At 39.2% G+C, this 25,162-nt stretch overlaps 1 protein-coding gene across 2 annotated transcripts in view; it reads right to left on the minus strand.

The window, feature by feature from the left end:
* Positions 1-25,156, minus strand: part of l2hgdh (L-2-hydroxyglutarate dehydrogenase) — a 35,350-nt gene extending 10,194 nt beyond the window's left edge. The window contains exons 1-8 of one of the 2 annotated variants that reach the window (XM_043697604.2): positions 25,019-25,156; positions 22,878-22,993; positions 21,018-21,109; positions 14,675-14,806; positions 8,875-9,037; positions 7,582-7,616; positions 3,527-3,694; positions 105-262 (exon numbers count right to left, since the gene is read on the minus strand). In XM_043697604.2, the coding sequence (XP_043553539.2) occupies positions 105-262; positions 3,527-3,694; positions 7,582-7,616; positions 8,875-9,037; positions 14,675-14,806; positions 21,018-21,109; positions 22,878-22,993; positions 25,019-25,113 (959 nt within the window). In that variant the 5' untranslated portion in view covers positions 25,114-25,156. Of the gene's footprint in view, positions 1-104; positions 263-3,526; positions 3,695-7,581; positions 7,617-8,874; positions 9,038-14,674; positions 14,807-21,017; positions 21,170-22,877; positions 22,994-25,018 lie in introns of both variants that reach the window. The other variant, XM_043697603.2, reaches the window with a different exon arrangement.
* Positions 25,157-25,162: the final 6 nt, after the last annotated feature.

Here is a 25,162-nt window from a genome sequence, read left to right on the forward strand (position 1 = left end):
ATGTTGGAAGATAGAGATTGATATTAAAGCTGTTCATGAATCCATCCTATTTCTAATCCATACACATATATTACAAAGACTCAAATCAGACACATAGTTCATACCTATACGTTATGGCATCTGAAAAATCAAATGGGTCAAAGTCAAAAACATTGTAACCTTCCCGCTTAAATGCCAAAACTGCATTTGGTCCGAGCCAGACACTACCATCCATTCTGGGTGTAAAGTGCACACCAAGGAAAGGAAATTTTGGATCTGGAACCTATAAAGCAAAAGATAACTTAAAGAATCATTGCTGAAATATTCAAAGACTCCCACTGAAGAAATGCATTTTGTTCTGATTGTTCAATTAAGTATTAAAAATTAAAAGAAATTGATACAATTTCTGACAAAGGCTTTGTTCATTGGACGATAATAGAGTTCAGGTACCATATTGCAGTGGCACTAGCCACAGTTTATCATTATGGAAAGAGTCCATTTACTGCACAGTGCCATTTTACTTGGTTTGCAAAATTAGAATGTAAATTTTAAATGCCTTGCTTCATACATAATGGCATCCACAGTTTTGGCATACTAGGCATTTTGCATCACTACAAAGCAATTCACAGCAAAAAAGAGCCACATATCAACAAAATAAACTGCAGCTTGGGATGTCTTCCATTCCTTTATCTTTTCACACATCAATTATTTAATGCTCACTTTCACAGAGACCCTTGTCCCACAGCATTCTAAATTATCCACAAATGCCTATTTGTGTGTGTATATATGTAAATAAATACACACACACACGAGAAAAGCTAATTGGTGGAACTTGCACCTTCCTGGTATGGCATGAGTAATGGCTGACAGAAATTAGGACTTTCTTGACCATTTGACCAGAGTTAGTCAGAGTTACCCAGTCAGGTACTTAGTCCTACCACAGCCACGGGATGTATGTCACTATGATATGGAAATTGGCCCAGCAGTTATGCTGGGCAAGTGGAACCTGTCAAAAACTGAAATGTGGATGGGCCAGGATGCGAGTGTCTGACTGGTCTATGAGGTCCTGGACAAATTGGGCACTTCAAGTCTGCAGATGGGTTTCATTGCAATGGGTCATGAAAGGAACAATGACAGTGATTAAATTATTTATTATAAAGTGGCTCAACAGAAACAGTGGGAGACTGAAAGGTCATAGTGGCCACAGAGACATCAACACAAAAGGGAACAAGATGGATGGGGATGAAAACCTTGCCTTACAGGCAAAGCCTATATCATTCATGAGAACATGGTATTGAAATCTTGCCATATCGGATCTAAAGTCACTGCTTAATAACTATGAAGAAAAATTGCTAACACCATGTGCAAATTGGTGGTCTAAATTAGAAGAGTTTCTGCACAGAAAGAGGTCATACAGCTCACTAATGCCCATTCCATTCCCACTTTTCAGCACTTGTATCCTTGCAAGTTATTTTCAAGCCCTGGTAACATTCTTGAACTTCTCTTCACAGCAATTATGCCCTTACTATAAGGTGGTGACCAGAACTAAACATAACACTCCAGTTGTGGCCTAACCAATGTCTTACATAATTCTAGCGTTGTGTTCCTACTATTGTATTCAATAACTCACCCAATGAAGGAATGAACCTCAATAGCTTCTTTATCATCTTATCTACTTGTTCTGCCACCTCAGCAACCCATGAACTGGCACTCCAAGGTTTCTCACTTACTCTACCCTCTCAATACCCTCCCACGTATCTCCTCGTTCTGTTGCCCTCCCCAAATGTATAATCTCACACTCCTGTGAAATGAATTCCATTTGCCATTTTTCCACCTACTCAACCCATAGGTGACAGCCATCCTCTTCATGATGAATAATTGCACAGATATCCTTTGTGGCATCTATAAATTCCCCAATCATGCCTCCCACATTCAAGACTAAATCACTTACATAACATGCACCCAACACAGAGTCATGTGCAATACAATTGCAAACCACTTTCCATTCAAAAATTTAACTACCTGCCAACTTTTGTTTCCTGGGGGGATATTACAGCATAACCTTAACCCCAATGTAGCATTAAAACTTTGATTGAACACATATCTCAGAGTTTCTTATGCAGGCATAACAATGTCCTTGGGAAGCCTCCACACCATACTGTGGTATGGTATAACATGAAGCTTCATTAATTTGGATGTGAAGTCTGAGGAGTTCCTTCAAAAACCGATTGGCAAAAGGTCTGTATCTGCAAAACATTGTGCAAACTTTCCTTTCATTTCCAGAGTAATGTTGTACCACAACGTGAAGGGCTGTTCCTGGATTGCAGGCTGGACTTTAAATATGGCACCGTAGCATGAATCTCTGGTAGATTCAAGCACTTCCTACTCTTCTGTTGTGCCTGTAATGTGATTCAACAAGAAGGGTGCCAAAGAACTATGTTGCATGACGAATAAGTTAAAGAGTGGAAAATTGCATCAGAAATGTTGCTCCAAGCCATGGATCACATTTGACAAAACACTTCACCTGCAAATGGTAAAAGTGCATCCTTTGGGGTTCTGTTACTTCAGTTCTTATATTGCTGTCTATACTCTAATGAGAAAATCACTTTCCTTCATGAAAATACATTTTGATACATAGACAGTTATTGATAAGACAACATTTATTGACAGTCTTGACAATCTGTGAAAGTCCAAAGGCTTTATGCAATCTTTATGTGTAATCTTAATATTTAAAAGTCTCAAAGAGTCCCTGATGACACCTCAAAAAGGTCTCTGAATCCACCCCCAAAGAATATCAGACACCCAACCTGATGCAGCCGACCCAGCTCCCCATCTCCAAAGTTGCCTGGGATCAGGGATAACTCAAATGTTCAAGAGAGTACCCTGGTGATCTAAAAGAAATGCACTGAGGACCAGCCTGCTTTTACCTGGTCTAATCTCCACATTGTGGTTTCCAAAATCCAATGTCAGTGGAGGCAGTTGGTCAGTTAAATGATCAATAGCCTCAGGGAGTGTACATGTTATAAGTAGAACCCACTTACCAACAGGTCTCCTGCAAAAGTGAGAGGGGACGGATTTGGGGCAGGATTGGGATTCCCAACTTCTTCTGGCATTTTGCCACAATGGAGGTGTTCTGCATCATGGTGAAAACCAGAGTGTTAGTGTTTCAAGCATTTGAGTTTATATCCAAATGAGACAATGGAATTTGAGAGAGATATCACTCAACCTTGCAACTTCTCTTTCTGGATATAAGCTTTAATTGCAGTGCAATTGGCCATGCTGTTCTTTTCCAAATTAACTACCCAAACCCAAACATATATTTTAATACTTCTACCCAATTATATCTGTATTCTATCAAAACAAAAAAACAAATGGTTTTAAAAATGTATTTGAAGAAGTGTCACTGGACCTGAAAAGTTAAGTCTGCTTTTGTTCCACAGATGCTGCCAGACCTGCTGAGGTTTCCTAGCAATGTCTGTTTTTGTTGAGAATCTCCTGTGTAGTTGCTAAAGTCAAAATAAACATCATATATATTTCAAATACTTACAGGATAAATGTTGCCTTTGACTAAGTAGTGTTTTTCAGGTTTTAGCACCAAGTAATCTCCCCGAAAAGGCACTATTCGTGGCTCACTACTACAGCCAGATTTCTGGGACAGCCTGTCTGAATATAGACCACCACATGTCACAACATAGCTGCAATGTATTGCAGGTTCCTGTTAAAAAAGGCACAGACAAGCCATTAATTACCTACCCAATAAATGGATTAAGCATGTATCACAAGAAGTATGATAAGATTAGATATATTCATAACATTTCGTCTGTGGCTCTTTCAAGGTAGATCTGAATTGAACAGTAATTATGTTTTTTAAAAAGTAAATGCAGTATATTGAGGCAGGGTAAGCAAATGCACCACATGGGCAGGATGGATCTAGTTTCAAACTTAGGCCCATGTGGAACCAAAGCCATTATACAGAAATTACAATTGCCCTTATAAGTAGCAATACTGAATTTGCTTGATCAGATAAAATGAACAAAACATTTGAAACTTGCTCTATTGAAATGGTCAGATGGTGACCTAATCATTGGAAAATTGCTGGGCCCTCGGTCAGTGTTTTCTGTGCTATTTGAAGGGACATTGTGTTGTAACTGGTGACATAGTGTGTCTGGGTTAAGTTCTGATTTAAAACAGATGCAGTATATTAAAGGTGCAATGTACTATTTGTCAGCTAAACAAAATGTGGTTGATCACGCTGTTACCACATTATGCTGTGTAAATATCATACAGTTGACTAAATAACCAAAACAAAAAGCATGGAAATAGCTTATATACATAGTCTGAACAAGTTAGCCTGAGGTCAAGGTTGATTAAACCCGAAGGTAAAGGCTCTTTCTACTAAAAACAAACAAATGTCTTAATGCGCAAAAGACTAAACTAACTATAGTAGATGACACATTTGTGATGTCTGCCAATGGCCAAATCAATTGTTGAGGAGCGGACAGTTTTGAGATTTGGTTTCACATGCCGCTTGCATGGAAAAGGAATATAAGAAAGGATGCTTCAGAATGCTAATTAGCCAGCTGAGGAATGGAAGTCACAGTGATTGGAAGCTGAGGTGAAGCAGCTGATCATATTTCAGTCTGGTCCTCAGACTAGTCCACATAAACAGTTTCACTCATGATTGTGAGCATTGCATGAGTAAGCTTGTGATATATGACTATTATTGTTATATTTTGCAGTATACCTTGCTTGACTAAAGAACAAATAAGTATATCACATTGTTAGTGTTGCATGGATTATTAATATCCAGAGTAAACTTGAAATACCAGGGAAAATAGGAATTAAAGCCTACATTCTCAGCAGCCTTATTATTTGTAGAGAGGAATGATGGTGGTAGTAAAAAGGAGGAAAGAAAGAGTGGACAACCATGTTTCATCCCACTTATCCAAAATGAAAATAAATGAACATTTTGCCTCAAAATACAAATTAGAAATTGTGGTTTGATCTGCTAAGGCAATCACTAAGCAGATGAAAGAGACAGCCAATAAATGGCAATCCAATAAAAGTGAGAGACCATATCAAAAGCTTCTTTACTCTATATTTCTTCCTTACTCCTCACTCTTCAAACAAATAACAGTAGTTATATACTGTCTTCAAAAATTGATTGTATTTGTCTGAACCCAGATGATGAGCATAAAAAAAAAACAAACCAGTACCTGGTAATATGGTTCATAAATGTAATGTACCATTTTTCCCTGAGCTTCAAATCCAAAGAGAGTTTCGACCCCATAATTATCCCATCACTTAGACCATCCAGTCCCACTTTTACAACTCAAACATGTGTATCTATTTTAGACTTCACTTCTGTAATACTCACTTATGTTTTTAACCCCTTCATTCCATCAATATTTTTTCCAAGGATCTCTTTCCAGATGTCATATAGTCATAGAAGTCTACAGCACAGAAAAAGGGCATTGAGCCCATCAAGTCTGCACCAGTCCTGAGCTCTGCCCAGTAAAACTTCCACTGCGTCCAGAATTTCACGACCCACAAACAAGTCCATAATAAGTAATGCTCACATATCATCCTTTTCCTCAACAATTTTCAGTCACTTTACATCCTGTACTGCACTGAATTCACTGAAATTATAATCTTTTCTGCTCTTTAGAAATTAGAAGCTCCTGGATTCTGCTGTCTTCCAGAAAATCTCTAATTGGGTTTAAACTTACTCCCATCTTCAAACGCTTCCTCAATTTTACATTGTATTTGGTACTTTCCTCGCATTGTGATGGAAGTAGGCCTGTTCTGTTCTGATTAAAATGTTAATGTGGCATCTTACAGAAATTAATCAAATGAATCCTTAAGATCAGACACACCCAATAGTTATGATCAGGATTACAATCTTTCCTAATTGCTATCAACCAGTGTCAGCATGCAGCATTCCAAAGCTGGGTGTGCCAAGAATAAATAGATAGAAAGTTGCCTCAACAATTTTTTTCAATTTCAAGTTAGGTGGGAAGATGAACTGTGATGGGGATGCAGAGATCCTCCAGCATGATCTGGACAAGTTGGGTCAGTGGGCAAATCAATGGCAGATGCAGTAAAAGGTTAAATGTGAGATTAATCACTTTGGAAGCAAAAACAAGAAGGCAGATTACTACTTGAATGGCCGTAAATTGGGAGAGGGGAGTGTGCAGCAGGACACCATTCACTGAAGGTAAGCTTGCAGGTGCAGCAGGCGGTAAAGAAGGCAAATGGTATGTTGGTCTTCATTGCGAGAGGTTGAATACAGGAGCAGGGATATGCTGTTACAATTATAGAGGGCTTTGGTGAAGCCACACCTAGAATACTGTATGCAGTTTTGGTCTCCTCCGGAAGGATACTCTTGCTCTTGAGTGAGTGCAGCGAAGGTTTACCAGGCTGATTCTAGAAATGTCAGGACAGACACATGAGGAGAGATTGACCAGGTTAGGATGGTCTTCACTGGAGTTCAGATGACTGAGGGGGACCTCGTAGAGACTTAAAAAATTCTAACAAAAACTAGACAGGATTGATGCAAGGAGGATGTTCCCCATGGATGTGTGTCCAGAGTCATTATAAATGGTTTCATGCTTTTGTCATTTTTATTGAAAGTCGAACTGAGCTTGCTCTAAATAATGTAATGGAGATCTTTTTAGCGAGAGGAAGGAGTGTACTTAATTATGAGCTGCATTCATACCCAGGTAAGAAGAATAGATGTGCAGACTATTTTCTAAATGGAGAAAGGCTTTGGAAATCTGAAGCATAAAGGGACTTAGGAGTTCTTGTTGAGGATTCTCTTAAGGTTAATATATAGGTTCATTTTGCAGTTAGGAAGGTAAATGCAATGTTAGCATCCATTTCAAGAGGGCTAGAATAGAAGAGCAGAGATGTATTGCTCAGGCTGTAGAAGGCTCTGGTCAGACCATATTTGGAAAATTCAGATCAGTTTTGGATCCTGTTTCAAAGGAGGGAAATGCTGGTGTGGGAAGGGGTCCAGAGGAAGTTTATGAGAGTGATCCCATGGATGAAGGGCTTGTTATGAGGCTTATTTGAGCACTCTGACTCTATACAATGGAGTTTAGAAGAATGAGGGGCATCTCATTGAAACTTAGAGAATACTCAAAGGCCAGAAGAGAGTGAACATGACGATGTTTGAGAATTGAAATGAGATGGAATTCCTTCAGCCCGCAGGTGGTGAATCTAGGGAACTCAATGCCGCAGAAAGTTATGGAGGCCAAGTCATTGAATGTATTTCAGACAGAGATAGGTAGATTCTTTATTAATAGGGGAATCAATGGTTTTGGGAAGAAGGCAGGAGAATGGAGCTGAGCAATATATATCAGCCATGATCAAACAGTGGAGCAGACATAATAAGCCAAATGGGTTAATTCTGCTTCTCGATCTTATGGTCTTATGGTCTGAATGTATAAAATCATTACAATTTGTTCTCTAGTTTTTAAGATAACATGCAATTTAGGTTAATTACAAACATTTAATTTGTTTCAAATTCAGCTGGAAAATGTACTGCCATTATGTCTTATATCTACATGTTCTTCCATTTAAGATAATGAAAAACATTACCTTTGAACTCTTGATTGTAATTGGATATTTTAGACCTAGAACACAAAAACATTTTCGAGTCAAAAAGAGGAATAATTGACTATTTTGGACCATATTAATAATATTGAATTTTACAAGTATAATTACTACAATATATTATAAGCTATAAGTTATAAACAACAAATGTACATCTAAATTTTAACAAAAAATAGCTTCAGTATATTTTGTTTTGCAAGTTGTACTGACTAAATTAAAAGTAAATAATTTAAATTATATATGATTGCTAAACAGAACTTAAGACTACTTCAAATTTAAATTTGATCATAATATGTTAATCAAGATAAAAAAACAGTCATAGAGTCATGTCATATTTTACTTCAAAGTCACTACTGTCCCAGAGGATAGGAGGACTGCTCTCTAATTAGAGACAGAAGGCTTGTGGTGGTTTAACCTGAGGGTTACCACATCTCAAATGCAGGACAAGGTTGAGAAGACAGAATCTTACTGGTACCTGCAATGGTGTGAGAATTCAATTCATGCTGCTGGTGACAGTCTGCATTGCAAACCAGCTGTTTAGCCAACTGAACTAACCAACCCTTCCTTTTGTGAAGGATATTCATCCTTTGGTTTTATTTTCCCTTCAAGATATCCAGTAATTCCAGGTCTAATTTTGTACAGAACAGATGCAACTTAGTTCATTCTCTTTAACTCATCATCACACCCACTGTAAGAGAATTATTCCCAACTGGAATAACTTGATTTTTCCAAGCACAATTTCCACATCAGACTGGAATGTTGAAGATATTTTGTGTACGGTTTTATGCCTTCAATAGATTAAGTGTTTTAATTTGTAAGTACAAACATGAGTAATTTCATCCCACTGTATAAAAGGACAGCATGATAACCCACTGTTACATGCATCCATTTATCAAAAATATTCCACAGTTTATGAAATCTTATGCAATACTACTCATTTCTACAATGTCTTCAAACTTTGATTCAGACTGTGGTGCAGCTTCAAAACTGGTTCAACATTATAAATGTGGTGTTGGAATCGTCAGGAAGACATGACCTTTCATGGTAAATTACCATTTACTCATTTTTGAGAAGATAACACAAATTTGAGATTTCTCCCACCTCGAAAGACAAAAGATAGCAGATGCACGTCATTATGTCCTACAAGTTTCCTTCCAAGCTACACATAATCCTGACTTTTGTTGCTTCTATTTTAATAACTGTGCCTAAATAGTCTCAAACTTCAAAAAACTTACTCTGATCAATAACAAAACATCAAGAATTGTGCATTGCCCTTACCATCTGTGGAACTTTCAGGACTTTCCTTAGTTAGTTGAAAGTCAGTTACTTCAAATTCTGTTTTAACAGTCCCACCCATTTCACAAAAATCTTTTCCATATGACAGGGCCACCTCTCTCCAATCTACAATGCCTGTATTTGGAGAATCCAAAGCCAACAAACCCTACATTTCACAAAGAGAGAGAAAATATAATGCAAGAAAATGTGTACACAAAAAATTATTGTCCTACTATCATATCTCATCTTTAGCTTATTTATTTAACATCAAAATAGTTTGTGTCCTTTTAAAACCTAGAAGCTTTTTGTTTGAGGCTGTAACTTAAAAGTTAAAATTTAATAAATCTATTATTTAAGAATCACACAACACCAGGTTATAGTCCAACAGGTTTAATTGGAAGCACACTAGCTTTCGGAGCGCCGCTCCTTCATGCCTGATGAACAACCACCTGATGAAGGAGCGTCCCTCCGAAAGCTAGTGTGCTTCCAATTAAACCTGTTGGACTATAACCTGGTGCTGTGTGATTTTTAACTTTGTACACCCCAGTCCAACACCGGCATCTCCAAATCATGACTATTATTGAAGAAACCTAGAACTGAAATTCAAAGAAAATAAATGCAAAGAACATCAAATACTTTGTGACTTTAGCTTGATTTAGATTTTGATAAACATTTCAGAAGTTTAAGAAGTTTTTGCTCAAAAACTGCATGAATCCATGTAAAATTTTGTAAATCCATTTTTTAGATTAGAATCAGTCTGACCATTGAGGCACAGACAGTCTCACACAGGGCACCTCACACCTTAAATGCATTATCTAGGCTGACATGACACCAGTTGTTAAAGTTCACTTGAGAATATAACTTTTAAAGAAGTTTTGAGATGTTCATTCTAAAAGATGAGAGACTTAACAAACAATCCAGGTCTTTTTTAATATATAATTTCAGTAACATCACACTGTAAACTTCTGCTATAAATTCTGTGTCTTCCAAGTAAACTTGTTGGACTATAACATGGCATTGAGAGATTTTTAACTTTGTACACCCCAGTCTAACACCGGCATCTCCAAATCATTTCTGCATTTTGTTTTGATATCAAGTCAACAGCACAAATTATCCAACATTCTTTTCATTTATTTTGTTAAATGTATAATGTTAATATAAGCATACTAATAAAAATGCTAAATGTCATTCAGTACAAATTGCACTTTCCTATAATTATATTCTAATGTGAAGATAAAGTTGCCATAGTCTCAGAGTACCATAGGGCTGCTCCCTTATTAGAGAGAGAACTGACATTCAGTTTAACCTGAGGGTCATTATACCTCAGGTGAAGGACAAGGTTGCGAACATGGGATCTTAATGTTGACCTGAGCCAGCATGGGAATTGAACCCATTCTTCTGATGTAAAAACTTTAAAAATTACAATAAGGAAACTCCTCCAAAATAGTATTTTCTACTTTATTGTCTCAACTTCCTTTAAAGAACAGATGGACGGACACTCGCTCTCTCTCCAAACCCCACCCCTCCTCACATGCAAACACACACACATCTATAGTTATGGGGTGAATTTACATTTAGAGTCATAGAGATGTACAGACCCTTCGGTTCAACGCATTCATGTTGACCAAATCTAGTCCCATTTGCTAGCACTTGGCCCATATCCCTATAAACCCTTCCTACTCATATTCCAATCCAGATGTGTTTTAAAATGCTGCAATTGTACCAGCATCCACTTCTTCCTCTGGCAGCTCATTCCATACACTCATAACCCTCTGGGTGAAAACGATGGCCCTTAGGTCCCTTTTAAATCTTTCCCCTCTCACCCTAAACCTATGCCCTCTAGTTCTGAACTTCCCCGTCCCAGGGAAAAGATCTTGTCTATTTATCCTATCCATGCTTCTCATGATTTTATAAACCTCTTTGAGGTCACCCCTCAGCCTCCGATGCTCCAGGGAAAACAGCCCCAGCATATTCAACCTCTCCCTAAAGCTCAAATCCTCCAACCCTGGCAACATCCTTGTAAATCTTTTCTGAAGCCTTTCAAGTTTCACAATATCCTTCTGATAGGAAGGAGACCAGAATTGCACGCAATATTCCAAAAGTGGCCTAATCAATGTCCGGTACAGCCACAACATGACCTCCCAATTCCTGTACTCAATACTCTGACCAATAGAGGAAAGCATACCAAACACCTTCTTCACTATCCTATCTACCATCAACTCCACTTTCAAGGAGCTATGAACCTGAATTCCAAGGTCTCTTTGTGCAGTCCCTTACCATTAAGGTGTGTAAGTCCTGCTCTGGTTTGTTTTTCCAAAACGCAAAACCTCACATTTATCTAAATTAAACTCCATCTGCCACTCCTCAGCCCATTGGCTCATCTGATCAAGATCCCGTTGTAATCCAAGGTAACTTCTTTGCTGTCCACTACACCTCCAATTTTGGAGTCATCTGCAAACTTACTAACAATATCTCAATCTCATATCCAAATCATTTATATAAAATGACGAAAAGAAATGGACCCAGCACCGATCCTTGTGTCACTCCACTGGTCACAAACCTCCAATGTAAAAAACAACCCTCCACCACCACCCTCTATCTTGTACCTTTGAGCCAGTTTTGTAACCAAATGGCTAGTTCTCCCTGTATTCTATGAAATCTAACCTTGCTAATCAGTCTCCCATGGGGAACCTTGTCGAATGCCTTACTTATAGACTACCTCTACTGCTCCGTCCTCATCAATCCTCTTTGTTACTTCTTCAAAAGACTCAGTCAAGTTTGTGAGACATGATTTCCCACAAACAAAGTCATTTTGACTATCCCTAATCAGCCTTGCCTTTCCAAATACATGTACATCCTGTCCCTCAGGATTCCCTCCAACAATTTGCCCACCACGGACGTCAGGCTCACTGGTCTATAGTTCCCTGGCTTGTCCTTACCATCCTCCTTAAACAGTGGCACCATGTTAGCCAACCTCCAGTCTTCTGGCATCTCACCAGATAGTTTTGTAACTATCGATGTTACAAATATCTCAGCAAGAGGCTCAGCAATCACTTCCCTAGCTTCCCATAGAGGTCTAGGTTACACCTGATCAGGTCCCGGGGATCTATCCACTATTAGACATCCAACACTTTCTCCTCTGTAATATGGACATTTTGCAAGGTGTCACCATCTATTTCCCTACATTCTCTCTCTCTTCCATGTCCTTTTCCACAATAAACATTGATACAAAATACCCGTTTAGTATCACCCCCATCTCCTGCGGCTCCAACAAATGCAGCCTTGCTGATCTTTGAGGGGTCCTATTCTCTCCCTAGTTAACCTTTTGTCCTTAAATGTATTTATAAAATCCATTTGGATTCTCATTAGCTCTTCCCATTTTGTAGCCGTACCTTTACCTGCAAACATCTGCCCCCAGTCAGCTTTTGAATGTTCTTGCCTAATACTGTCAGAATTGACCTTTCTCCAGTTTAGAATTTCAACTTTTAGATCTGGTCTATCCTTTTCCATCACTATTTTAAAACTAGTAGAATTATGGTCGCTGGTCCCAAAATGTTGCCCCACTGACACCTCAGTCACCTGCCCTGCCTTATTTTCCAAGAGTAGGTCAAGTTTTGTACCTTCTCTAATAGGTGTATCCACATACTGAATCAGAAAATTTTCCTGTACGGACTTAACAAATTCCTGTCTATCTAACCCCTTAACACTACGGCAGTCTCAATCTACGTTTGGAAAGTTAAAATCTCCTACCATAACCACCCTTTTATTCTTTGGGATAACTGAAACCTCCTTACAAATTTGTTCCTCAATTTCCCACTGACTATTAGGGGGTCTATAACACAATCCCAATAAGGTGATCATCCCTTTCTTACTTCTCAGGTCCACCTGAATAACTTCCCTAAGAACAGCTGTAATGCTATCCCTTATCAAAAAAGCCAGTCCCCCTCCTCTCTTGCCTCCCTTTCTATCCTTTCTATAGCATTTGTATTCTGGAACAGTAAGCTGCCAGTCCTGTCCATCCCTGAGCCACGTTTCTGTAATTGCTATGATATCCCAGTCCCATGTTCCTAACTATGCCAAGTTCATCTGCCTTCCCTGTTAGGCCTTTTGCATTGAAATAAATGCAGCTTATCAATCGTACTTATTCTCTGCTTTGTCCCTGCCTGCCCTGACTGTTTGACTCGCTCCCTTTCCTAACTGTATCAGTCTCAGATTGACCTCTTTTCTCACTATCTCCCTGGGTCCCACCCCTCTATCTTACTAGTTTAAATCCTCCTGGACAGCTCAAGCAAATCTCCCTGACAGTATATTAGTCCCCCTCTAATTCAGGTGCAATCCATCCTTCTTGTCCAGGCTGCTTCTACTCCAGAAGAGATTCCATGATCTAAAAATGTGAACCCTTCTCCCATGCACCACACATTCATCTCCTCCATCCTCCTATTCCTACTCTCATTACCTCCTACGACCGGGAGTAATCCAGATATTACTACCCTTGAGGACCTCCTTTTTAAATTCCTGCCTAACTTTCTATATTCACCCTTCAGAATCTCACTGTTTTCCCTTCCTATGTCATTGGTCCCAATGTGTCAAATTACATCCTGCTGGTCCCTCTCCCCTTTGAGAACATTCTGCACGCTCCCAGAGACATCCTTGATCCTGGCACTAGGGAGGCAACACATCATTCTGATTTGTCGTTGCTGGCCGCAGAACTGTCTGTCTGTGCCTCTGACTAGAGAGTCTCCTATCATAATCGATCGCATGGAACCCGACATACCCCTCATTACATTAAAGCCTCTCCTGATACCAGAAACCTGGCTGTTCTTGCTACCTTCCTGAGAGTCCATCACCCCCTACATTTTCCAAAGCAACATACTTGTTTGAATTTATTTGCAGATACATTCAGTCCATGTAACAGTTTATAAATTCCTGCTTTGGAAATAGAACCAGTCCTACACAAGATTGGAATACATACAGACCATAACCTCACACATTTAATACATTGTCTGAGCTGCGATGTCACTTTTTTTCTACAAAACCTTAAGGTATCTCGGGAATGTGACTTGAAAGTAGTTCTGGGATTTACATATTAAGGAATTGAAACATGCAACCCATTCTAAAAGATGAAAGACTTAATTGCAATCTAGGTTTGGTCAATATATCACATCAGTTGTATGACACAATGATCTTTTGCTATAAATTCTTTGTCCTATGATCCTGCTCCACTAGCTACCTGACAAAGGAACAGCGCTCCGAAAGCTAGTACTTCCAAATAAATTGTTGGGCTATAACCTGGTGTTGTGATTTTTAACTTTGTCCACCCCAGTCTAATACTAACTCCTCCATGTCCTTTAAAAGGAGCATAAATTACAAAATAAAAACTTTCAAAATATGCTTGAAATACCTTTCTTCCTTTAATGATCCAGTACCTGGATAGTACAGAAAAGATATTGACTGTGTAATTGCCAATCTGTGGGGATTAACTAATCCATCTCTTGGCAATAGTTGGGGCATTATAATTCCTACAAGCACCCGAGCATAGAGAATGCAATAAATAAGTCAGGCTTCCGACTCTTAATGTTTAATGTTTCTAGATAGCATACATGAAGCCACCAGCAGAGAATCCGTCACCATAACGCTAAATGATTAAGACTCCACAATCACTGTCTAATCAAATGTGGCAAATAGTCACTTGGGTGAATGGCTAGAGGGTGTCTACCACTCAAACTGTACATTAGTAAAACCTGACATTTTCAGAGATTCAAGAATTTTGAAATGAGTTCTTAAAACATTTAGAAAACTTTACTTTACAATAGGGCTCTCGCTCCTGAATTTCCTTCGCATTAATAAGTTTCAGGTCTCGGACTTTGTTCTGTAGTCCGCGTTTATACAATGCCTTTAGTCTTGAGATTTCTTCTCGTTCAACAGCAACAATAAGCTTTAATTGAAAGAAAAATAACATTTACAAATCAGGTATAGCATCTAGACCTAGGAAGCCTACAAGTTAAACTACTAACTGACTCAAAAAAATTAATTTTCTGTATGAAATTGAACACAATACAAGATCATGTACAATTGTTCATTTTTGTGTTTTCCATATAAACATTTTTTCAGATTTTTTGCTCAACAATCAGAAAGTAAAAGCAGATGTTGATTATTCTCTGGATAAGAATAACTTCACCAACAATCCCAGAGGGCCTTTTCATTCACTTTAATCTGTAACGTCTTGTTCCAATCCCAGTTTAATTTGCCACAATACTCAAGAATGTTGGCCTTGCTTGCTATGCTTACATGCTTGACCAGGTTTAAAAATGCACTTCTCTGAGTCTCCCTTGTGGGGCAGAAGTTTACACCCCTCAGTGGGTTTTAAGGCAAGGGGCAATTGGGTGAGCTTATAATTGCAGTATGTGGCCTGTTTGTTGTTTGCCTTGGAGTTGCCTCCCATTTTATGGGGAACAGTGGAGCTCTTGTGTGGCCAAGTATGACCATCCTGCCCATGCCCCTTTTCTAACCTGCAGTGGATAGAAGCCCACATTGTGTGACAGCTTTAGTTTCTGGCATCAGGTAACACAGGGAGTATTTCGCTTTGCAATCTCCTTTGCCAGTTGCCCAAGCCTCTGACTCATCAGGGAAGTGGTCACAATTAACTCTGGGAGCAAGGGTGGGAAAGCCCTACCACATGAAAAATTCTGCCCCGTGGTGACAAAAATATAGAGACAATACCCAGAGATCTGGTCTGACCAGATCACTGTTTTGTTTCATTATGATTTGCTTTGATTTATATTCCACTGTTTTAGCACTGTAAACTTATCATTCAAAATACTTTAAATTACATTGACTGGATGTTTCCACCATCAAGTCCGCAAAAGTTCTGTATCTTTTACAACCTCTCTCGCTTCTTCCTGCATCTTTCAGATGGCATGTATTGATCATTGTATTGGCTTGATTTTGTCTCTATTAAACTTCATCAAATGTTTTTAAAGTACACATGTACTTTTTACATTAAACTTTGCACCAAATATTATTTTGGCATCACCTGAAAATCCAATGAAAAATTTGTAAATAATTCTTAGAAACAGTAGGAACCCCAGCTGATGGTTGGGCACAACCAGTCTGCCCCACCCCAAACTGACTCTTTGAACAAGTACCTATTGTTTTCTATCTTTTCCCCTATTTCTTAACCATGCTGAAGATTTATCCTCAGTCACCACATCAATGATCATAGTTAATGGCACTTGCTGTAGAAGTTACCAATTTTCTGTAAGTTTAGGTACAATACACATCAAACTCATCACAGTCCACATAGGATTTGACTAAGGACAAGTCAAGGAGGTTGAACAGGTAATGTTAACAGGGAGGGAAATATTCAATCTACATATTTATTGACTGCGCATTTCACTTGATACATGACATACACATTGCATTGAAAGTTCCTCTACAATTTCCATTACAAAAATAACCAACTTATTTGCAATGTTTATCAAGCTGTAGATGGAATGCTGAAAGGCATTTCCAAAATCTAATGGTGTTACCACTTGCCAGTCTCATAAAGAACCAGGTCCACGGTCAGGGTAATTGTTATTGAACAGAGACACCACATGGTGAAAACAAAACATAGCTCTGGCTGCTGGATGTCCCTGCTGGGCAGTTTCGTCTGCAAATCTTAATCCAACAGGTTCATTGGTTTTTGTTTGTGCAAGGTAAATCAACAGACAATTTTACATTCATTTAATTTTTGAGTGAGGCAAGATTGGACAGACTGCAGGAAATAATGGACACAAATATTTAAAAAAAGAGAGAGGTTTAAGTAAACAGAAAGGACTTGAGAAGAACGGATACAAAAAGAGATTAAAGGCAAAATTTTCCACTCCTTGAGTGGCACAGCACAAAATATGGGAAAATACAGTAAAAATAAGACAGGTCAGAATCTCAATGCTGAGAGAAGGTTTTGAATTTTTACCTCATGGTTTAAACAGAGTTCAGAATCTCACTTGCTTTCCTGTATTTGCATCACATGTTTCATTCCTATGTAGCTTCAAATTCTTTTCCCTTCCCCTGAGAAATTAGATGGCACCAGTTCATGAGATGACTGTCAGAACAGTAACCTGACAACTGCAGCTCATCACTTGCTTCGCTCAGCTTTCATCTAGATCAGTTTCCATCACAATGTATACTGCACACTCCATGAACAGATCTTCCTCTGCTCTTCATCTAGACATCTATAAACCAACAGCCTCACTACATCATCATGTCTGCTCTTGAATCAACTCTCACACCACTTCAGCCCTTCACTCTGCAGCAAGGGATAGTTACAACTTGCATGTTTCTGCCAGATCACTGTGTGCAGGGACATACATACATTTTGCATATCTATGGAGGATGTATCTTATGGCTCTTCACACCATTTCTTACTGCTGAGTCACTTCACACTGACTTAGAGGCTGTCAGCTTGTATGCCTTGCATTGCTTTTTAATCACAGAGGAAGAACAGGCAGATTGTCAATGGAGTACACATGTTGATGTAGTAGGGTTCTATATAGCAATATTACTGGCCAGCAGATTACTTAGCAGACACGTTACATAAGCCTGAACCAAATGACCACTTTGGAAACTCAAAGGTGACCATTCCTTAATTGAGTCACTGTAACTACAGTCAATGAGCTCATCTGATTCCAGCCCAGGGATTGACTGCTTTCCATCAAGCACTTGGTTCTACTGGAGTCCAGGGATTCATGAATTTATCATTCAGAGATTTGGTGACTGTCGTGCCAAGCTTATCAAGTGAAACTTGTTTTTCCCCCTTCAGTTTTGCTGGGTTAAAAATCCCGGAACTCACTCCCTAATGCCATTGTGGTCCACCTACATCGAGTGAACTATAGTGGTTCAAAGACACAGCTTACCACCACGTCTTAAAGTAAACTAGAGATGGGCAATAAATGCTGGCCCAGCCAGCGATGCCACATCCCAAGGAAGAATAGAAACAAAATAATCCACTAACATTTTATTATAACACTTGTATATGGGGGATAAAGTTAAATCCCAGCAGGCTGTACGTGCATCAACCGGAGTTGAAAAGGTAGAAGAGAAAGTCCACTGAATCAAAGGATGAAAGGTAACATTACTTTAAATACCTCAAATAAACAACAAGTTGAATTTTCATATCTTTATTTTAGGTGTGTTGAATTTATATAGGTATCATTGGGATGAGCTCATAACGAAAATATAGCAAGAAAACCCCATAAATAGCACATTCTAATTGTACTAAATAATGCTGTGAGTGCTTTGTTGACACCTGAATAAAATGCAGACATTTTCCAGGGAATGAATTGTTTCAAATCCATCATTTATTCTGAATGTCTATGGTCAATTGAAAGATTTTTGTCGAGTCATTGGAGTTTTTTAGACACCTAAAACTTTGAATCCTGTATGAGCATTCAATTGAACACAGCCAAATTGATTTTGCTCCTGTAAATTTGTGTTTATTAAAGATTATAAAGCTAGCAAACTGAAAAATAGCACATTCCTGGTGTATAGTAGATAACTGCACACAGTTTTTGATTTTCTGTCAACATATATATTAGTTATCAAGAATGTTATAATTTACATGCAAACAAATGAAAAATTGGATATACGCTAGTATTAAAATGCAGGATTTCACAACTAAAAGATATTTGAGATTTTGGAGAAGATTTGTAGCTCAGGTTATGGATCCTGTTGTAAATTTGCTCACTGAGCTGGTTGATTTGTTCTCAGACTTTTTGTGACCATGCTAGGTAAAATAATCAGTGAGCTTTCACTGAAACGTTTGTGTTCTGTCCAGCTTTCTATTCATCTGTCTTGGTTTGTTGTGGTAGGTGATTTCCGGTTTTGTTTCTGAAAGGTTGGTAAATGGGATTCAAATCTAGATGTTTGTTAACAGAGCTTTGGTTTGAATGCCAGGACTCTAGGGATTCCCATGCGTGTCTTTGTTTAGCCTGTCCCAGAATGGATGTATTGTCCCAGTTGAACTGATGTCTCTCGTTGTCTGTGTTTAAGGATACTAGTTTTAGTTGGTCATAACTTTTGGTGGTTAGTTGGTGCTCACGTATCCCGGTGGCTAGTTTCCTGCCAGTCTATCCAATGTACTGTTTGTTGTAGTCCACGCAGGGTGATTTGTATATGACGTTCATTCTGCTGGCTGTTGATATAGGGTCCTTTAAATTCATCAGGAGCTGTTTCAGTGAGGTGGTAGGTTTGTGGGCTACCATGATGCCAAGGGCCGGAGAAGTCTGGTCATCAACTCCGAGATATCTTTAATGTATGGCAGGGTGGCTAGAGTTTCTGGGCGTGTTGTGTCTTCTTGGTTAGGTCTACTGTGCAGGAATAGACGGACTGCGCTTATCAGGTACCAATTGTTCCTGAATATGTTCTATAAGTGTTTTTCATCAGCTTCTCGTAGTTCCTGGGTGCTGCAGTGTGTTGTGGCTCGTTTAAATAATGCTCTGGTGCAGCTCCATTGTGGGTGTTGGGATGGTTGCTCCTGTAATTGAGTATCTGGTCAGTGTGTGTGGCTTTCCTGTGAACACTGGTTTGCAGCTCTCCATTGGCTTTTCATTCTACTGTGACATCTAGGAAGGGGAGTCTGTTGTTGTTCTCTTCATCTTTGGTGTACTTTATAGTGGTAAGGATCTTGTTTTATGTGTTTGTGGGCTTCTCCTAATTTGTTGTGTTTCGTGATGACAAAGGTGTCACCCAAACAATGACCCAAAGCTTGGGCTGGATCATGGGAAGGACTGTTGGTTCTAACCTCTGCATAATGGCTTCTGCTAAGAGTCCTGATATTGGTGATCCCATTGGCGTCCCATTGATTTGTTTGTAGATCTTGTCGTTGAAGGTGAAGTGGGTTCAGAGGCACAGGTCTACTAGTTTGAGGATGCTGTCCTTGCTGTTGGAGTTGGGGCAGTCAAGCATTTGTGTCCTAGGTTCGCTTAGCAGTGAAACCAGTCTTTCTTTGGCCAGGGTGATGTTTAATGATGTGAACGGGGCCGTCACATCAAAGGAAACCATGACCTCGTTGTCCTCTACCTTGGTGTCTTTGATGATGTTAAGGAATTCCTGGGTGGAGTGGATGGAATGGATTGAGTCTTCTACGAGGTGTTTCAGTTTGCGTTGCAGTTCCTTTGCTAGTATGTATGTCGGTTACCAGGAAGTGAGACTATGGGTCTGGGGGGGGGGGGGTGGAAGGGCCTTGTTTATGTACATTTGGTAATCTGTAGAAACAGGGTCCTTCAGGTTTCATTCTTTGGAGGTCTGTCTTGTTAATTTCACCTGTCTTGTGTAGTTTCCTCAGGGATGCTGAGAACAGACTCACGCCCAGTAACTCTAGCCACCCTGCCATACATCAAAGACATGTCACAGATGATGACCATACTACTCCAGCCCCTCGGCATCATGGTAGTCTACAAACCTACCACCACACTGAAACAGCTCATGGTGAATTTAAAGGACCCCTTCCAGCAACCAGAACAAATGTCATATACAAAATATTATGTAAGGACTGCAACAAACATTACATTGGTCAAACAGGCAGAAACTAGCCAGCAGGATACATTAGCACCAACTAACCATCAAAAGACATGCCAACTATCACAGGTATCCATATACACAGATAAATAAGGACAATGTTTCAACTGGGACAATACATCCATCCTAGCTCATGCTAAGCAAAGACACGCATAGGTTCCTAGAGTCCTGGCATTCAAACTGGAACTCCACCAACAAACACCTAGGTTTGGACCCCATTTACCAACCTCTCAGAAACAGAACCAGAAATGATGTCACCTACCACAACAAACAGAGACAGATAAATAGCAAGCAGGGCAGAACACCAACACTTCACCAAAGGCTCACTATTGATATTACTTGACATGGTCACAAAACATCTGAGAACAAATCGACCAGCTCAGCAAGCAAATTTACAATCTGACTAAAAGATATCCTAATTCAGTAGCAGTGTGAAACTGTTACAGAGTAAGCTGTATCTCACGTTTCATAGGTAAAACCTAGGCAGACCATTTTTAAATCAAAATTAATTTATCTCATTTCAAGATGCACTCATATATACCATACAAACAACAGTAAAGGAAACATAAAGCATTAGAAGTACTCACTTTACCGCATCTTTTATAAGGGATACCTTTCTCCTCACAATATGCATAGCTTAGTTCAGCACCTCGCACACAGAGTTTGGCCTTCAAAGACCCTGGAGTATAGTAAATTCCACTGTGAATAACCCCACTATTGTGTCCACTCTGGTGGAAAGCTGAACAAGATAATAATTAATTTTTGTGGCAGAAAACAAAAAGGCTAGAGTTATTTAACTAATGAATTGTTTTGTAGTACAAGGACAACAACATTTGCATCTGGCCTTTGCACTGGCATATTAAAACTAAGACTAAGGTACTGTTTAGCCCAGTTGCTGGTATTGTGCACTCATACTCAAAAATCACTTCACACATGGAGTGATTTCCTCATCAAAAATATTTACTAAACTACCTCCAAACACTGGAAAAGCAAATCAGAGCAAGGCTTAGACACTGGGAAGTGTGGCTGAACAAAGAGACCATGAAGTGCAGGTTCATAGCACTTGAAAGTGGAGTTGCAGGTAGATAGGATAATGAAGAAGGTGTTTGGTATCCTTGCCTTTATTGGTCAGTGCATTGTGTATAGGAGTTGCGAGGTCATGTTGTAGCTGTACAGGACATTGGTTAGATCACTTTGGAATACTGCTTGCAATTCTGGTCTCCCTGCTAAAGGACGGATGTTGTGAAACTTGAAAGGGTTCAGAAAAGATTTACAAGGATGTCGCCAAGATTTGAAAGTTTGAGCTATAAAGAGAGGCTGGGCATGTTTTTTTCTGGTGTCAGTGGCTAAGGTATGACCTTATGGAAGTTTATAAAATCATGAGGGGCATGGATAGGATAAATAGACAAAGTCGTTTCCCTGGGGTGGGGAGTCCAAAACTAGAGGGCATAGGTTTAAGGTGAGAGGGGAAAGATTTAAAAGGGACTTAACAGAGCAATTTGTTTCACGCAGAAGGTGTTGTGTGTATGGAATGATCTGCCAGTGGAAGTGGTGGAGTCTGGTACAATTACAACATTTAAAAGGCAGCTGGATGGGCATATGAAAAGGAAGGGTTTAGAGGGATATGGGCTAAATGCTGGAAAATGGGACTAGATTTATGTAGGATATCTGGTTGGCATGGACAAGTGGACTGAAGGGTCTGTTTCTGTTCTGTACAACTCTATGACTTTATGACTATGACTTAATTTCTGTGCTCTATCTGTGAAAAGTAACTTCAACTTCATGTCTCAGACTGTTCACTCATCATTTGATGACAAAGGTGGATAGCAGGTCAGTTTGCAATAGCATTTTACCAAACAGACAAGCAGGGAGAACAAAGCAAGCCAGTCAGCATCAGGAGGTGGAGATGATGCCATTTCGGATGTAACCCTTCTTCAGTCCTGAAGCAGGGTTACACGTGAAATAGCGACTTCTCCACCTTCTGATGCTGCCTGGCTTGCTGTGCTCTTCCGGCATCCTGCTTGTCTACTTTGGATTCCAGCATCTGCAGTTTTTTTGTCTCTAACCATGTTACCAAACAGGACAAAGAAAGATCTGCAAGTGGCTTTAAAGATTGTAGGTTGAGAGTCAGTTTCTTAAAAAAGAATTAGGGAATTGCTAGTTTTTGGGCAGGGGAGGGATAGGAAGAAGAGGAGGAACTGCCATGGCTTTTACTAACCTACTCAAAGTATAACATTAATCCTTATTTCAGGATTGATTTATCACAGGCTTGACTGCACATGGTATATAAGTACATTGCCATCTTTGGCTCAATCACTTGAAACATATTGCATCTCTTCAACCAAGCCAACTATTTCAAAATGGCTTAAAGCAGAATTATATGGCACAGGACATGTTTAGAAGCTTGAATTTTTGACTACTGTAGCCACTTTAATCGCAGAGTGTACCCAATTCCTTTTCCTTTTCCAGTAGGATGTAGCTCAATTTCGGATGCCGACGTATAAGTTCTCGAGCAGATGCCAGTCCAACAATTCCTCCTCCAACAATGGCCACATCACAAGAACTATAAAAAAGGAGATGCAATTGATCATTAACAAACATTCAAATTTTTCAAATACAAACCTGTTTGAAACTCAAGCCTCTTCATGTATATATTATAACAGGCTTGGTTTGAAGAAAATTTTACAATGTATTTCACGCACCATTCAAAAAACATCCACCTATCAGCTACTGTATATAAAACATGCTTGTTAAACCCCAATTCTTGAATGATCCCAATATTTCAAATATGCAAGTAATTCAATGCCCAAAATTAATCTAAGTTACACTGACATAGAACCCAATTTGCAAAATACAGCTAATTACTGTAGACGCTGTAAAACTAACATAAAAGTAGGAAAATCACTCTCCCAATGTACATCTTACTCCAATCAGAAAAACAATAACTGCACCACCAGCAATGATCAGATGAAGTTTCCTGTTCTTTTGCAGCCAACTACATATAACTGGGCATAAAACAAATACATTAAAGATCAAAAAGGTTTGAGCACAAGTTTATTTTGGATATAATAACGTCAGTGCACACACTCTACTCTTTTACCATATGTGGCTGCTGCTGCCAAATGTCTCAAATAATTGCAATGGTGCAGTCTCAGCACAACTCAGCAGGAAGTTAGTAACATACTTGCTTCAGAGTTACAAAATTCAAAGTTCTCTTGCTACTCCATGGCTTGAACACAAAAATCAAGGCTGACACTTCAATGAGGACAGAGGGAGTGCTATACTGACAGAGGGGCCATCTCTGCATGAGATGGTAAATCAAGGCTTTTATATCTGCTCAGGTGTATGTTAAAAAAAACCCGCATAACTTTGAAGCGCGAAGGAGCTCTCATGGGTATCATAGCCAATATTTATCCCTCTATCAACATCACAAAAAGAGATTTTTTGATCATTATCATGCTGCTGTTACTGTGCCCAAATTGATTTCCAGATTTCTTAAGTTACAACATTGACTGCATTTCAAAAGTACTTAATTGGTATTAATGCATTGCAATATGTTGGTGATCATGAAAATGCAAACCATTTCGGTTTTCTCTATCCTATAACTCCATTGTTAAAAACATGAGTAAATTAAGCCCAGAATATGAAATATAACAGAAAAATAATCCTGTTCATGATATTGTACTATTTGATTAATTTGAAAAAACACCAGGACATACAGTTTTTAATGCATTTTAACAGTCTCAATGGAAGTTGCAATTTTTAATAACATTCTTTTTTGGATTAACAGTATTACTGGGAGAATATTACTACATTTGTAGCTCATCCTGGATAACCCTTGAAAAGATGGTAGTGAGCTGCTTTCTTGAAGTGCTAGTCCATTGGATGTGGATTCACGGTGTTGTTGGGAAGAGTCCCAAGTTTTTGACAGAGCAACAGTGAAGAAATAGCAATAATAGTTACAAATCAGGAAGGCGCGTGGCTCAGAGGGGAACTTGTGGGTAATGGTGCTCCATATGTTCACTGCTCTAAGTAATAGAGCCTACAGATTTGGAAGGTACTGTCTGGATTATAGGCAAGCTGCTACGAGTTGTCACTGTGCTTTGGTGGTGGAGGGAGTGACTATTCGTGGATGAGGTACCAATAAAATGACTGCTTTTTCCAGGACGATATGAAACTTCTTGTGTGTGGTGCCATATGTGGGTTAAAACTTCAATGTTCATTCTCCCTCAGGGCAAAACAGCCCGATAAACAGCTGCCTAAACAGAACGCAGAACGGCAAATGCTGGAAATCTTAAACAAAAACAGAAATTGCTGAAGAAACTCATCACAGATGCTACCAGCACCTGTCATGTTTCTCCAGCGTCTTCTGATTTTGTAACAATTACTAAAATTGCGATTAGTCAACTCCTTCAAACTTTTAAAGATAAATCTAAACCATTTCAGCCAGTACATTATTCAGCACAAGACTGTGCTCCTATTCTGTGAAATCTCCCTTCCTTCTCTATAACAATTCACTCTGAGTTACCGAACAACCTCTCAGCAAATACCCCACATCGATCCGAGCCCTGCTAACTACCCTGTTCACCTGTGCTTTCCTCGCACAAGGTAATCCGCTCGGAAAACTCTGAAAGTCCTGACAAACCGCGAAGCTGCACAACCAAAGAGCCCAGGAATCATCATCGCTGGTAAAATCCAACCGGTCACGACCTTTCACCCGCTACAGGTGCGC

Source organism: Chiloscyllium plagiosum, unplaced genomic scaffold (genome assembly GCF_037043375.1).
Source record: "Chiloscyllium plagiosum isolate Xiang-an unplaced genomic scaffold, Cpla_swu_hap1 HiC_scaffold_8, whole genome shotgun sequence".
Lineage (NCBI taxonomy): Eukaryota > Metazoa > Chordata > Chondrichthyes > Orectolobiformes > Hemiscylliidae > Chiloscyllium > Chiloscyllium plagiosum.